The following is a 15,772-nucleotide window of genomic DNA, read 5'->3' as shown; positions in this document are numbered from 1 at the left end:
CTCAGCGTGAGAGGGACCCTAGCTGCCGGGCACAGATGCTTGTCCCTCTTCCCTCGAGAAGATAGACAAAGAAAAAAGGAGCGTCCTTACAGGGAAACACTCGCAGTTCACGCAAACAGCTCCCTCAAGAACTGAGAGTATACGTGCTCATCGCCCAGACAGTGAACACACAAGTCATGTGTGTCTCTATGGCTATAGTAATTGTTAGTATTTATGGCTGCATGTATAGCAGAATTCATCATAGTTGTATCACTGAAACATGAAAACTTGGCAAATTGCTTGCAAAATAAGTAGTAAAGGAGATTAAAAGCAATTAAAATTAAAAGTTTAAGAGATTAAAAGTTTTTCATTAACCTAATTTCTCTTGAGGCTGGCGGGGGTGGGATTGCCTTAAAGAAGGTCCTGGTTTGTGTGTTTTGATTCACTTGAGACACGTTGTTTCATTATGATTTACTGATATGAAATATTAACCACACCCTCTTGTACAACATACAACAGTATGTCAGCTGGTGAGTATATAAAACAAGGCTTAACTCCCACCTCACATTTGGAGTGGTTGTTTGCCAAGCAGGAGAAATGCATATTAATATTTTATTGACAGTGACAACACTGTGTATTACCAGACTTGTTCCTGCTGTGTGGGGGGTTAATTTAGGCACATGCATCCTCCAAGGTCACCCTCAGCCCCCTGCTCTCTTCAAGGACGCAGACTTCATCATTGGAGGGGCTTTCACCATTCATTACTATCTAAGGACAGAGAAGCACAAGTATACTAGACGGCCACAACCACTGGAGTGCAGTGGCAGGTTAGAATTTAATATAAAATGTAATTATTTTTTTTTAGCGTGGGTTGTTATTTTGCAAAATGTATGTTCATAACTGTCTTTTTGCTTAAGTTAATCAGAATCAGACCATCAAATGTTCACATCCTTATTTTTAAAAATGTTTATTAGTATAATTTTAAAAAATAATTTGTTTTTTTGTGTGTACTTCAACAGCATGGACTTCAGAGAGCTGCGCTTTGCTCGTGCCTTGCAGTTTGCTATCCAAGAGATAAACAACAGCTCTGATCTCTTACCGGGCATCACATTAGGGTACCATATATATGACTCTTGTGGCTCTGTGCCAATGGCAATCAAAATATCATTTCAGCTTGCCAACGGACTAGATCTCATATTAAACAACACTGATTCCTGTGCAAAATCAGCTGCAGTTCTTGCACTAGTTGGAGAATCTGGTTCCACACCATCTATAAGCATGTCAAGGCTTTTCGGTCCTTTTGGAATTCCACAGGTGTTTGCTCAGTAAAACTATATTTTAGTCTTCTAAGAGATTTCCAAAATAAATACAAATGTGGCGCTGTGCCAGAAACTCAAAATCATTGTATTTTTGCCATAACACAGGTGGAAAAACTTTGAAAACATTTGTTAAAATGACCATCTGTCAACATTTCTCACAAGACATATAATGAATGTATTATTGTAATATGATCAAAAAGGTTTACTTAAAGTCCTTATATGTTCGGAAACATTTTATTTGAAATGTTTTCTTCCCCTCTTGGTGCACTATAGGTGAGTCATTACGCAACATGCGCGTGTCTCAGTGACAAGCGGCAGTATCCTACTTTCTTCAGGACCATCCCCAGCGATCACCATCAAGCGGCCGCACTGGCACGGATGGTCAAGCACTTCGGATGGACGTGGATTGGGGCTGTGCGCAGTGATTCAGACTACGGGAACAATGGCATGGCATCATTCTTGAAGGCTGCTGCGGAGGAGGGAATCTGTGTGGAGTATTCTGAGGCCTACTACAGGACCCAGCCACGCAGTAAACTGAAAAGAGTCGCTGATGTCATTCGCAGATCAACGGCTCGTGTAATAGTTGCCTTCTTGGCCGCAGGTGACATGAGATTTCTCTTAGAAGAGCTGAGTCAGCAGCCTCCTCCTCCGATGCAATGGATTGGCAGTGAGGCGTGGGTTACAGACCCAGAAATGCTGCGGTTTAATTTGTGTATTGGTGCTGTAGGCTTTGGAATCCCGCGGTCTGTTATCCCGGGATTTCGTAACTTTTTACTTGACCTGTCTCCAGAGCAGGCGCTGAAATTTCCCCTGCTGACAGAATTCTGGGAAAGCTCATTTAGCTGTAGTCTAAAACAGCAGACAGGTTCTTCTACTGGTGTGCCAGCATGTGATGGCACAGAGGACCTGCGCGCATTACAGAACCCGTACACAGACACATCCCAGTTGAGGATCACTAATATGGTGTACAAAGCCACATATGCTATAGCACATGCTATCCATGGCATTGTCTGTAATGGAAAGTATTGTGACAAAAACATCAAATTTGAGCCCCGACAGGTATGTTTGCTTATTGTGGAATTCTTTTTTTTGTTTGTTTTTACAATACGTTTACTAACGAGAATTTAAAAATTATCATTAAAATACAGTATTATTTACTTTTTGTGTAGAACTACTGTATTTTTACAACAACACCAACTATTTCAGCTACTGATTATCAGCAAATAATTTTAGTCACAACCACGTCATCACAATTTATCTGTATCTTGTCTATCATGCAGGTTTTTGATCAGCTCAAACGAGTGAACTTTACAAAAAATAATTATTCTGTTTCATTCGATACCAATGGAGACCCCATGGCCACCTATGAACTTGTGAATTGGCAGCTTCAGGGAGACAGTTCAGTTGATTTTGTTACAGTGGGTCAATATGATGCATCCCAGCCTAAAAGCCAAGAATTCAGTCTGAACAGAGCTATCTTTTGGTATGATGGCAGTGAAAAGGTATAAGATGTGTTTATAAAATGTGATTACTTACGAGTGTTGTGAAATACCCCTGTTTTTGTATTTTTCTGAAGACATATTTTCTTCTAACAATATAAAAGGACAGTGTCATACATTTATGTCCTACACTTCTATTAAAACAATTAATTAAAAAATTGTAAAGTGTATTATTCATAAAAATAAAATAAAAAGTAATTTCTGACTCTGATGCTGTTTGTCACCTGCAGGTTCCTGTGTCTGTGTGCAGTGAGAGCTGTACTCCAGGTTCTAGGAAGGCTGTGCAAAAAGGAAGACCTGTCTGCTGTTATGACTGCATTAACTGTGCAAAAGGAGAAATCAGTAATGAGACAGGTAATATGTTTAGACACATTCTTCTGGATAAATCACAGATGGTTCTGAGCCAGTGACATAAAAGACAGTTTATCATAAAGAAAAGAAAAATCTAGTTCAAAACTCATGCACAAAGTTCTTACAAATCTTGGGCAAGATGGGGTAAGAATAAGATGCATTTTATTTTTACTGTTGACCATAAACGACACAAAATCTCAACTTTTGATGAATGGCTAATCTATTTTTAATTTTGTCACTTTATGTAAATATCAACATTTGTAAGATTAAGTCAGTCATAAAAGTTTTGAGGTTAATTTATCTAATTTTGAAATAGTGACATTAATGACAATGTCAAAATAGTGACGTTGTATTATTGTTGAACATCAACATTTTTTGTTTTTCGGTTTGGTAATTGGGAATTTGTGGACAGATAAACGTTTTTGAATTACTGAAAAAAATAAAATTAGACTCATGGAGTAAGATTGCCAGTGTTTTGTACAGTATTACCTTATTGAGGATTAGTGAATGTTTGCACCTTTTGTAATAGTACCCCCAATTGTCCTTAGTGTGAAAAGTTAAAAAAAAATTAAGTTAAAAAATGAACTATATATTTTGTGTAAATACAGTCATTTTGTTATGTGGACTATATGTAAACATCTGTTTTGTTAAAATAATTATTTAGGGCAGTACTAAATAAAACCATGATGCCATATTTATTTCTTTATTGTTTATTAACATTTTTCAACGTGTATGTAAACTTGGTATAATATGTAGGTAACGTTATTGGCAGCATTTTAATGTAGGACAAAAATGAGCACCATACTGTATCATAGATCCTGAGATCCTCATTGAGTTGATTTTTCCTGTTTGTCTCCATTTTCTTACTGTGGTTCATGAATGACTATTAAGCACTGATTTCTTCATCTTCCAGATTCTTTAGATTGTCACAAATGTCTACCTGAGTACTGGCCCAATAATGAGAAGGACAAGTGTCTTCCTAAACCAGTGGAGTTTCTCTCCTGGGATGAGATCCTTGGGATTATCCTGGCTGCTTTCTCTATTGCGGGCTCTTTAGTGGCTTTGAGCATGGCTTTAGTGTTATACAAAAACAGGGCCTCTCCGATAGTAAAAGCCAACAACTCAGAACTGAGCTTTCTGCTGCTCTTCTCACTGACTCTGTGTTTCCTCTGTTCACTTACCTTCATTGGTCGGCCCACTGAATGGTCCTGTATGTTGCGTCACACAGCATTTGGCATCACTTTTGTCCTCTGTATCTCTTGTGTTCTGGGGAAAACAGTAGTGGTGTTAATGGCTTTCAGGGCTACACGTCCAGGAAGTGATGTTATGAAATGGTTTGGGCCTCATCAACAGAGACTCAGTGTTTTTGGTTTCACTCTTGTACAGGTACTGATATGTGTGCTTTGGTTAACAATATCTCCACCATTTCCTTACAATAACATGCAACACTACAAAGAAAAGATAATTCTAGAATGCAGTTTAGGATCATCTGTTGGTTTCTGGGCTGTACTGGGTTATATTGGCCTCCTAGCTTTCCTTTGCTTTATTTTAGCTTTTCTGGCCCGAAAGCTGCCTGATAACTTCAATGAGGCTAAATTAATCACATTCAGCATGCTCATATTCTGTGCTGTTTGGATCACATTTGTTCCAGCTTATGTCAGCTCTCCAGGGAAATTTACTGTAGCTGTGGAGATATTTGCCATTTTAGCTTCAAGCTTTGGTCTGATTCTCTGTATTTTTGCTCCTAAGTGTTTCATTATTATATTTAGGCCAGAGCAGAATACTAAAAAACACCTAATGGACAAAGTACCATCAAAAGCCCTCTGAGTCACACAGTGCAATCACTGCAGTGGTGTATACAAACACTCGCAACTTACATATTCTGTGATTCTAACACATCAGTTGTTACACTTCTTATTTTCTTAATGGTTGTGCTTGTAACAGTTATGAAAAAAAAACAAAAAAAAAAACAAGATGGAAAAATATAGATTTTGTAAATATAGAAGTATGTAAATGTATATTTTTTGTAAATTCTCTTTACAATTCTGTTTGCACATGCCAACTTTGATACTTGATAGGCAAAGGTTTTTGGTAACACTTTCTATTAAGCCTGTATTTATAATGCATTATAAGTTTTTTTTTTAGTTTTTTTTTTATGCATTATAATACAAGCATAATGCCTTACAAACAACCTTATAATATGTTGTCATCTGATAAATAATCACAACACTTACAATACATTATAATACTTACATATTTGTAGTTATAACATTTAAAAGTACAATGCATTATAACACAAAATTAAATCTGTATTTATAATGCATCATAAGGCCATTCTTAATGCATTATAATGCCCTATAAACAACCTTATACACAACACGCACAATGCAAGATTTAAAGCGTGCATGGAAGATATACAAAATGGCTATATAGCGCCACTGTGGCAACAGGACAGCTAAACTTTTGAAAGAGCACCTCAAGGTCATTGTGTCATATCCTCCAGCTGGAGTACCCATGAGCTTCTTCAGAGGGCACTCCGTTTGTCTCTGTGTTAATATTAAGGACTATATTCCCCATAATCCTTTGCCTGGACTCATTATGGCTTCATTCAGTACACCTGTGTATTGTTACCTTGTTAGCTCTGAGTCTGCTCCAGAGCCCGCTCTAGCCCATGAATCCACTCCAGAACATGCTCAGGCCCCAGAGCTCCCTGCCTGTCCTGTCTCGACAACAGAGGTTGCCCTTGAGTTCCCTTTCTGCCCTGATGCGACCACGGCGGTCGTCAATGAACTTCCAGTTTGCCCTGTTATTACCACAGAGGCCATTATTGAACTCCCTGTCTGTCTCATCTTGGCCAGAGAGGCCGTTCTAAGTCCCAGAGTCTCGTCCGAGAAGACCATGATAAAAGACTCTGTTCACCTTGTCATAGACAGTATTCCTGGATGTCCTGCCTGCCCTGTTATGGTCACAGAGGCTATAAATAAACCCTCTGTTTGTTTTGACATGACCCCTGAGGCCAACCCTAACCTCTCTGTGCTCTGTGTTCCAGTTTCTCCTGATCAGCAGCGGTGGTCTCCAGTTTCTCCAGATATGCCCTGGGGATGTTCAGCTTCAGCGTGGTGGTCTTCGGCCCCTCCAGCTCAATCTTCCTGGTCACCAGCTCCTTCCACTCCGCCGTGGGGGTCTTCAGTCCCATCTGCTCTACTGTGGTGGTTATCTGCTGCACCGTGGTGGCCTTCTGCTCTGCCCTGGGCACCTGCCCGGCCTGCTCCGCTCTGGCCATCTGCACCACCATCTCCGCTCTTGACACCTTCCCTGCCTACTCCGCCCTTGCCACTTGCTCTGCTGGCTCCACCCTGGCTACCCAATCCGCCTTGGTCTCCAGTACTGCTTCCTCTCCACGGACCTGGCCCTCTGTCCCTCCCCCTGTTCCACCTTCGCTCCACCTCCCTCCTGGATTTTATTTGTCTGTTGTTGGAGCGTCTGGTAGCCGCTCCTTAAGTGTCCTCCAGAGGGCACTCCTTTTGTCTGTGTTAATATTAAGAACTACATTCCCCACAATCCTTTGCTGGGACACATTATGGCTCCATTCAGTACACCTGTGTACTGTTACCTTGTTTGCTCTGGCTTATTTAAGCAGTGTCTTCTCATGCATTCTTTTTTTAGTCTTGCTAGTATGTTGCCACTGTGTGTCTGAGCTGTATTCTTGTCCTGGATCCTGTGTTCTTGACTTCTGCCTGGTTGTTTATATTTGACCCTGTTAGGATTATCTTGATTTCAGCATGTTTGTGATTGATTGTTGCCTGCTTTTGACTATTCTTTGGACTACCCTTAATAAAGACTGCACTTGGATCTTCAGCCAAGTCTCAGAGCAGTTATCGTACAAATTGAATGGGAATACTGGCTTGCCAGGAACTACCCCTCACACATTCTTGGTCGCCTCATACATATACGCATTACCAGTGTTGGGTGTAACGCGTTACTGTAATTAAAATACTTATCCACTGAAAAGGTAAAGTAAGGGATTACTGTTCATTTTTAGGTAATTTAATTACAGTTACTTATAATGTACTTGCGTTACATACAGTAAATTAGTTCAGCAGTTATACATAAATCAATATTGAATTGAAAATCTAAATTTATCGCCTAAAGGTAAAAGCCTCTTTAAAATCGTTAGCTGTAGTGCAGTTGCGCGTGACGAGTTCGCGCCAGTTGGTTACGTTGTCTGAAGTGGAAGATGTCGGCAGAAGCGAGTGGCTGTTTTACCAAATGGAAATATTCCAATTACCAGGTAGACAAGAACATTACGGTACAATGTAAGCTATGTTCTGGGGAGAAAAAACTGTCGGCCGCTGTCAATAGCACAAGTAATCCTACCTGACAAGGCAGCATCGATGAACACTTTTGAGTGATCCATGTTCGTCAACAGATAACGCTACGGCAACCCCTGTTAAGCAGCCAAAACTTGATTTTACACCGGCGGTGCAGAAAGTGTCTGAAGGTGAGCTTAAAAAAATAATTTGTTTTGAGGAGTCATGAGGCTCCATCTGAGAGCGGCATTTCATTCACTTGACCCACCCCCCAAACTAGACGACAACGCAGAAAGGGTCACAATAAAAAGTCTGTAACTAATAATGCTGCAGATGCGCTTTCTGGGTTACTAAAGCATATGACTGTCTAACAATATTGTTCTGAATAAAGAGTTTTCTGTCCATTGCTGCTACTCTTAAGTCACATGAGAGAGCAGTGACAAGGGTCTTTGTCCATACATACAGGTAGTGATGTATGTCTCGAGACCGGTCTTGGTCTCGAGACCACTTTTACGTGGTCTCGGTCTTGTCACGGCCTTGACGGTCTTTGGTCTTGGTTTTGTCTTGGTCTCGGACCTCTCGGTCTTGTCTAGGTCTCGCTGTCTCAGACAGACATAGTGGTCGGGGATTTAGCAATACAATAGGCTACTACAATATCCACGACGACACAACGTTCGATAATGCAACATTATTATCCGCAACGGAACGGATTGAAGCGCGCGTCCGAGTGAAGACAGCGGCGTGTGCGCCCAATATACGAGAAAACACTTTATCCGCGCCACTGATCGCAGCGGCAACGAGCACTTTGAGCACTTGATTTAAAAAACACATATCAGTGACATGATGGGTTTTAACTTCATTCAGGAGATTTGGGGTAACTGCACAACTGACAGATGACTTTGAGCGCATCGCCAACGGTGTGTGTGTGTGTGTGTGTGTAACCATAGCGACAAAACGACTCACTTTCGGATCCTGCACTTAAGCCTATAATTTCGTTTTTAAACATTTTATTATGTATTTAAAAGTTGCAGAATGGATTAATTTGGAGACTCCGAAATCGGCAGAGATAGGCAGGCATTTGCTTAGATGAATTTGTGTCTTTGATATCTCTCTGTGTGTGTGTGTGTGTGTGTGTGTGTGTGTGTGTGTGTGTGTGTGTGTGTGTGTGTGTGTTGTTTGATTACAGTATTGTATTTAAGATGGTGTTAGACTAAATAAATGGTCTTTTAAATATCATCTGCATATCTCCGTTGTGTTGACTAAACATTAGGCCTAATCCAAGTTTATAATTTATAATAAGGGAGTCTCAATCCTCTAATAGTGCAGTAACAGCCGTCATGCAATTGCTACACATAGTTGATCTCACCCTGCAAAAACATTTACAGTGAGCTCACAGTCACACACATGACATGGTCTGTCTCTGTATTGTTCTGCCTGTGTAGTTGAACTAATACCATCTATGTATTGAATGTAAACTGCGGCTGAACCCTAGTATACTGCTGTTCTTGAATTCATATTGCTTAGCTTCAACACTAGTCTATTTTTTTTCCCTCCGGTCTCGACTTGGTCTCGGTCTTGGTCTCGACTTGGTCTTGGTCTTGACTTGGTCTGTCTTGGTCTTGGTCTTGTCTTGGTCTCGATACCCTCTGGTCTTGGTAGTGTCTTGGTCTCGGTTTAGGCGGTCTTGACTACAAGTCTACATACAGGGGAGCTATTGTATCTTCGGGGGAAATACTGCTGACTGGACAGTCATGCGGGCACCGGAAGATTGTTAGATACAAGCTGAAATCAGCAGTTGTTCATGTGATGTTGAAATCATGTGTGCCTTACAGTAAATATGATAAAGGCACCTCAATTCGGACTATAAAAGAAGAAACCTGGACAAGACTCATGGCTCTTCCTTGCAATCTCCAATCCGGAACCCCAGCAGTTTCTGGATGCAAGAAGCTTTAAAGCCTAGCTAGCATTTCTCTGTTAGTTCAGTACTCTATTATAATCTGTAACAAGTATTCTTTTCATTTTGATTCTTTTAATAAATATTGTTAAACATTTATTACAATCATCTGTCTGGAACTTGGATTTTTGAGTACGCTTCACCTTCTTCCTTCCTGGACCGGGACGATCACAGCCAGGGGGAAAACTACCAGAGGGTGAGCATTATTACTGATATAAGAATAATGACTGTGAACTGTTGATTGATTGATAGCCTAGCCAAAGAGGCAGCTTACGACAGGGTTATTGTTGTATAGCAAACACGGTCCAAGGGTACCTAAAAAGGTAGGCTTATATTACGATGAGGACATCTATTATCATTATAATATACTATCTTTATAATCAACTATTATGATTATGGTTTATTATCTTTATAATAGAATACGAAGTTGTAAAGACTGATCGCCTAACCCTTAATGGCACAACTATAGGATAGGCTCTGTAGTTACCGCGGGATTATTTCTACGTCCTGGATAGGATATAAAATAATTGGGAACGGTATTAATTGTGAAAATCCATTACAAATTGCAGGCTAAAGGTTACAGTGAATTAGAAATTAGTTAATTTTGTTGAAACACGTGACTACATAGGCTACATTATGTATGAAATATAATATGGTACTCGTTGCTTTGAAAGCAAGTTTTATGTTTACTAAAAAATTTAAGTATTATAGTATGTTTTAATAAAGCTAAAATGCTTTAAAAGGATAAACTATTCCATGTTTGACTCATATTTAATTATTAAAAGAGTTTCATTTCTATTGTCTATCCGGTCAAGGTTTATAGGGATTTTAAGAAGAAATTTGTTTAATTACTTGTTGAGTACTTAAATTACTTTTCAGACAGAGTAATTAGAAAAGTATTTTAAATACAATATTGATGATGTAATTAGTAATTAATTACTTTTTTGAAGTAACTTACCCAACACTGCGCATTACATACAACTTACATGAATGTGGTTAACCAGACTGTAAAAGAACATATATTTGTGCATGCACCTCAAACTATACCTGTTTATATTGTATATTTAAATGTGTATTTACTTATCATTTCCAGAGGGTTGTTCCATAAAACAAGATTAGAATACAAGCCAGGCTTATTTTGGTTAGTCAGACTTATTGTCGGTGGATTCTGTTTCATAAAGCAAACTTACCATAGTTCAAACTCAGTTACCCTGGCAACTTATGCTGGGAAACTAGCCTGGTCCAGGGCAGACTAACTGTCAGGCTAAGCCTCAGCTGTTACACAGATCCTCTAACACTGACCGACAAGAACACAATGATATTACCACTGACACTCTCTCATACCATTATTGGACTGTATTAACCACTGTTAGTCCAAACATAAATACACAGTATACAGAAAATCAACTTAAATAAGGCTACAATGATAAATTAGACAATATATATATATATACACTCACCTAAAGGATTATTAGGAACACCATACTAATACTGTGTTTGACCCCCTTTCGCCTTCAGAACTGCCTTAATTCTACGTGGCATTGATTCAACAAGGTGCTGAAAGCATTCTTTAGAAATGTTGGCCCATATTGATAAGATAGCATCTTGCAGTTGATGGAGATTTATGGGATGCACATCCAGGGCATGAAGCTCCCGTTCCACCACATCCCAAAGATGCTCTATTGGGTTGAGATCTGGTGACTGTGGGGGCCATTTTAGTACAGTGAACTCATTGTCATGTTCAAGAAACCAATTTGAAATGATTCGAACTTTGTGACATGGTGCATTATCCTGCTGGAAGTAGCCATCAGAGGATGAGTACATGGTGGTCATAAAGGGATGGACATGGTCACAAACAATGCTCAGGTAGGCCGTGACATTTAAACGATGCCCAATTGGCACTAAGGGGCCTAAAGTGTGCCAAGAAAACATCCCCCACACCATTACACCACCACCACCACCACCAGCCTGCACAGTGGTAACAAGGCATGATGGATCCATGTTCTCATTCTGTTTACGCCAAATTCTGACTCTACCATCTGAATGTCTCAACAGAAATCGAGACTCATCAGACCAGGCAACATTTTTCCAGTCTTCAACTGTCCAATTTTGGTGAGCTCGTGCAAATTGTAGCCTCTTTTTCCTATTTGTAGTGGAGATGAGTGGTACCCGGTGGGGTCTTCTGCTGTTGTAGCCCATCCGCCTCAAGGTTGTGCGTGTTGTGGCTTCACATATGCTTTGCTGCATACCTCGGTTGTAACGAGTGGTTATTTCAGTCAAAGTTGCTCTTCTATCAGCTTGAATCAGTCGGCCCATTCTCCTCTGACCTCTAGCATCAACAAGGCATTTTCGCCCCACAGGACTGCCGCATACTGGATGTTTTTCCCTTTTCACACCATTCTTTGTAAACCCTAGAAATGGTTGTGCGTGAAAATCCCAGTAACTGAGCAGATTGTGAAATACTCAGACCGGCCCGTCTGGCACCAACAACCATGCCACGCTCAAAATTGCTTAAATCACCTTTCTTTCCCATTCTGACATTCAGTTTGGAGTTCAGGAGATTGTCTTGACCAGGACCACACCCCTAAATGCATTGAAGCAACTGCCATGTGATTGGTTGATTAGATAATTGCATTAATGAGAAATTGAACAGGTGTTCCTAATAATCCTTTAGGTGAGTGTATATATATATATATATATATATATATATATATATATATAGAGAGAGAGAGAGAGAGAGAGAGAGAGAGAGATAGATAGATAGATAAATACAATATATATATATATATATATATACTACAGGTTTTCTTTATTTTTTATTCTTTATTTCTAAGATTTATGAATACATTTCTCTCTGGTTTTGTTTGGCAGCTGTAGTACATGTTTATGATTATTAGAAGAACATTAGAACACAATCTAAAAAAAAAGCTTTTTAAAGCAGAAGTTAAAATCACAAAATTAAAAATAAATAATTACAAAAGCACACACTACATTTTAACTGGTAAGATGAATCTGAGCTTAGTAATTGACAGTATATTAGCCTACATTTGATTTACCCCATTACAATAGTCCCTTTACAGTTATTGCTATCATAAAAATACACTTGTAGGTTTAAAATTCTAAATAAGGCACATCTAATGTCCAAATAACAAATATTTTAGCATATATATTATGTACTTTATTATGTCTTTCAATTCAAACACATTTAACACAATTATACAAATGGACAGTTCCTTTAAAGACATCATATTTTCCCCCAATAAATATTCCTTATCTTTCCTTCTACTTTTTTTCTTTTGTGATAATACCCACCAACACATAGCCAAAAAAACACATAATTAGAACAATAACCAAAAAGTACATAGTTAGACACTTTTACATATGATTTAAGGGGAAAAAGACAAAAAACAATAAATAAATATTAATAAAAATTTAACATTCACATATTTATATGAAACTCTTATAATGACACATAATTCCTAATAGTTATTCAAGTAATATTATTTAAATATCAAATATTCAATACTAATTAAGTCAATAAATAAAATAACAAATAACTAGAAATAAAAGGGAGGGAGGGTTATATAAAAATGTAGTTAATGTAGGCTAATATATATTCCTTTATTTTATGGAAAATTCTTTGATTTTAGAGTTGCACATATCTTTTCAAAATGTATACATTTGCTCTTAATTTCATGTTATCCTCTCCATAGTGTACTTTAGAAACTAAATCTAACCACTCATTTAAAACTGGGGATTCTTGCTTTCTCCAAAAAATTATTGCATTAAAAGCTGTAATTCTCAGCATTCTAAATAAGTATATATCATCTTTATTAAGTAGCATAGGTCCTATACCCAAAACTATATTTTGTATCTTTATATATTTAATTTCTTAAAAAAAAATCTTCCCTGAATTAGGCTACTTCTGTTCATTTTTTTTTATTAGAAGTATGAAATATAATGAGCTAGAAGTTCACTGCAACTTATCCAACATCCTAAAGATAAATTATTATAATTAGAAGATATTTATGGTGTTATAAAATATCGCATATTAATTTTCCAAGCAAAATGTATATTTTAGTCAGAATTATTGCGCTCCTATATGGCGCGCATGCGCGCAGCAGCGCTCGTTCAATATGAAGATTAGCAGCAAAATGGATATATTTGCATGACTTTCTAACATTTACAGATGGAGAATATAACTGTAAAATGTAAGTTTTGCACTGAGGGAAAAAAAAAAACATGTCACAAACGCATAAAACAGCACAAAATATACGCTGTTTGATGGTGGATCGATTTGATCTATGATCGACCTCTAGGGCTGCTTCAGAAACGCGTGCACACGCAATTATCTAGACTAGATAAACCTGGATCAAATTAGTGAGATTGCGTGAACTTTAACAATTACCTTTTATGGAACCACTTTAGCCCCAACTTATTTGTTAGGCTCATTCAAGTCCGGTTTTGGAGTTTAATCCCCGCTTTTCTAAGCATCTTTTATGGAACAACCCTCAGGACTAGAGCAAAAATAACCAATAAGCTGGACATAAATAAAAACAACAGTTAATAACTGCACATACACTTGTGTTATAAAACTTCTAAATATCGATTGAAAATGTTTGCAGTTTGAAAAAGTTTACCTTAAAAACCTGTTAAGCTTCACCAGAGCGCGGACGCATTGAAGCGTTTTTTTTTTTTTTTTATAGTTCTAAGTTACTAACAGATTTAATGTTATTACCTTGACAAACTATACATCATTAAAAAGATAGAAGACTCAAGTTTCAGTATTTGACCACTATTGTATTCTGAGAAACTTATAGTGACAGTTATGTCTTAATTTGTGTCAGGAGTTATGTAATGAAAAAATTAGGGATCGACCGATATGGATTTTTTAGTGCCGATGCCGATACCGATTTTTTTTCATCAGCCTTAGCCGATGACCGATACGGGCTGCCGATTTTCTTGAGCCGATTTTTGGAGCCGATACTGCTTTTGCTCCCTCAATTTACATCATAAAAATGACACAATGATCATGATGATAACAAATGTTGCAAGTCTCAATTTTAAAAGAGGATAATTTATTGAACTTAAAAAAAAATATATTTAACAAATAGTAAAAACAGGTGAGGTAGAACAAGTAAAAAAAGAGTTCAGTGCTGAAAATACTGAAAATAATTTAAGCATAATTAAAAATGAGCAAAAGGTACATTTGTTACTGTATTATTTATTAATCTTTGTTAATCTTAGTTAATAAAAATACAGCTGTTCATTCAGCTGTTCATTTGTTCATGTTATTCACAGTGCATTAGGCTAACTAATGTTAACAAATACAACTTTTGATTTCAATAAGGCTACTATAAATGGTTAAATTAACATTATCAAAGATTAACAAATGCTGTAGAAGTGCAGTTTATTAATAGTTAATGTTAACTAATGAAGTTAACTAGAGTTTAATAAACTGAACTTTATTATAAAGTGTTACTGATTTGTTATACACCGATTCAGACGTGTTCAGTGTTGGATAGATCAGTTGTTATAATGTATTGCCAATTGCCATACATTAAATAGAATCGGTTTAAAGGAGTCATTAGTGCGTGAATCAGAGGTTTCATTAGCGGACGTGTACGTGTTTGTGTGACAAGCACAAGATTTGTGTCAACACAGAAAACATTTCATCACTGGATAGGTTTTTGGGTTTATTGAAAGTGTGGTTTGTGTCAGCTGAATGTGCAGAACATACGCTTTTCAGAGAAGATAAGGAAACGTTTTTTTTAGCACAAATCACATCCAGCGGTAATTCAGGAAAGAAATTTCCCAATCCTCCACATGAAACTCTGCTCTTCCGACCTTTTACCATCATGTCAATTCTCAATTGATTTTGATTAATATGCGCGAGGGAGGGAGAGCAAGACAGTTTGAAGACGGTGTGAGTGTGCGCGCGCGCGGCCAGAGGAGGAGCGCGCTCTCTCTCTCTGCTCGTTCTTTCAGCGACATGCGACCTGTCACAAGCGCAGTTTTCAGTCATCAACATCACTCAGTGATCAAATAAGGCTTTGGCGGGATAAAAATTCGCTTTGGCGACCGCAAAAAATGCAATCTGTGGCGGCCGGTGTTGATTCTGTGGCGCACTTCCACGAATTAGTCTATGTGTGGGAAACTGACTGGAGACACACACACCACACGCGTCCAAACCTCTGCCAGGTGGTCGCTGAATAAAACTCCCACAAATACCACGGAACAACGTCGGCATTACTTAATCCTATGACCAGTGTTCGTAACAGCTACCGTATGCATACGAATAGCCTACAACTTAGCTATTTGCAGCTCCCTAAATACAATGGCAAGCAGTTTTATAGAGGC

The 15,772-nt window shown here is 38.2% G+C and overlaps 1 protein-coding gene across 1 annotated transcript; it reads left to right on the top strand.

Moving 5' to 3' along the window:
• Positions 1-999: 999 nt before the first annotated feature.
• Positions 1,000-4,975, top strand: LOC311290417 (extracellular calcium-sensing receptor-like; the record flags this gene model as incomplete). The annotated part of the gene is made up of 5 exons (XM_084408871.1): positions 1,000-1,293; positions 1,572-2,357; positions 2,579-2,800; positions 3,028-3,151; positions 4,062-4,975. 5 exons carry the CDS (start codon positions 1,000-1,002, stop codon positions 4,973-4,975), a joined length of 2,340 nt encoding a protein of 779 aa, XP_084264997.1.
• Positions 4,976-15,772: the final 10,797 nt, after the last annotated feature.

The sequence above is a fragment of the Rutilus rutilus genome, assembly GCF_951802725.1.
Source record: "Rutilus rutilus genome assembly, chromosome: 5".
Classification (NCBI taxonomy): domain Eukaryota; kingdom Metazoa; phylum Chordata; class Actinopteri; order Cypriniformes; family Leuciscidae; genus Rutilus; species Rutilus rutilus.
Note: the sequence above shows the minus strand (reverse complement) of the source record. Positions and strands in the feature narration are given on the sequence as shown.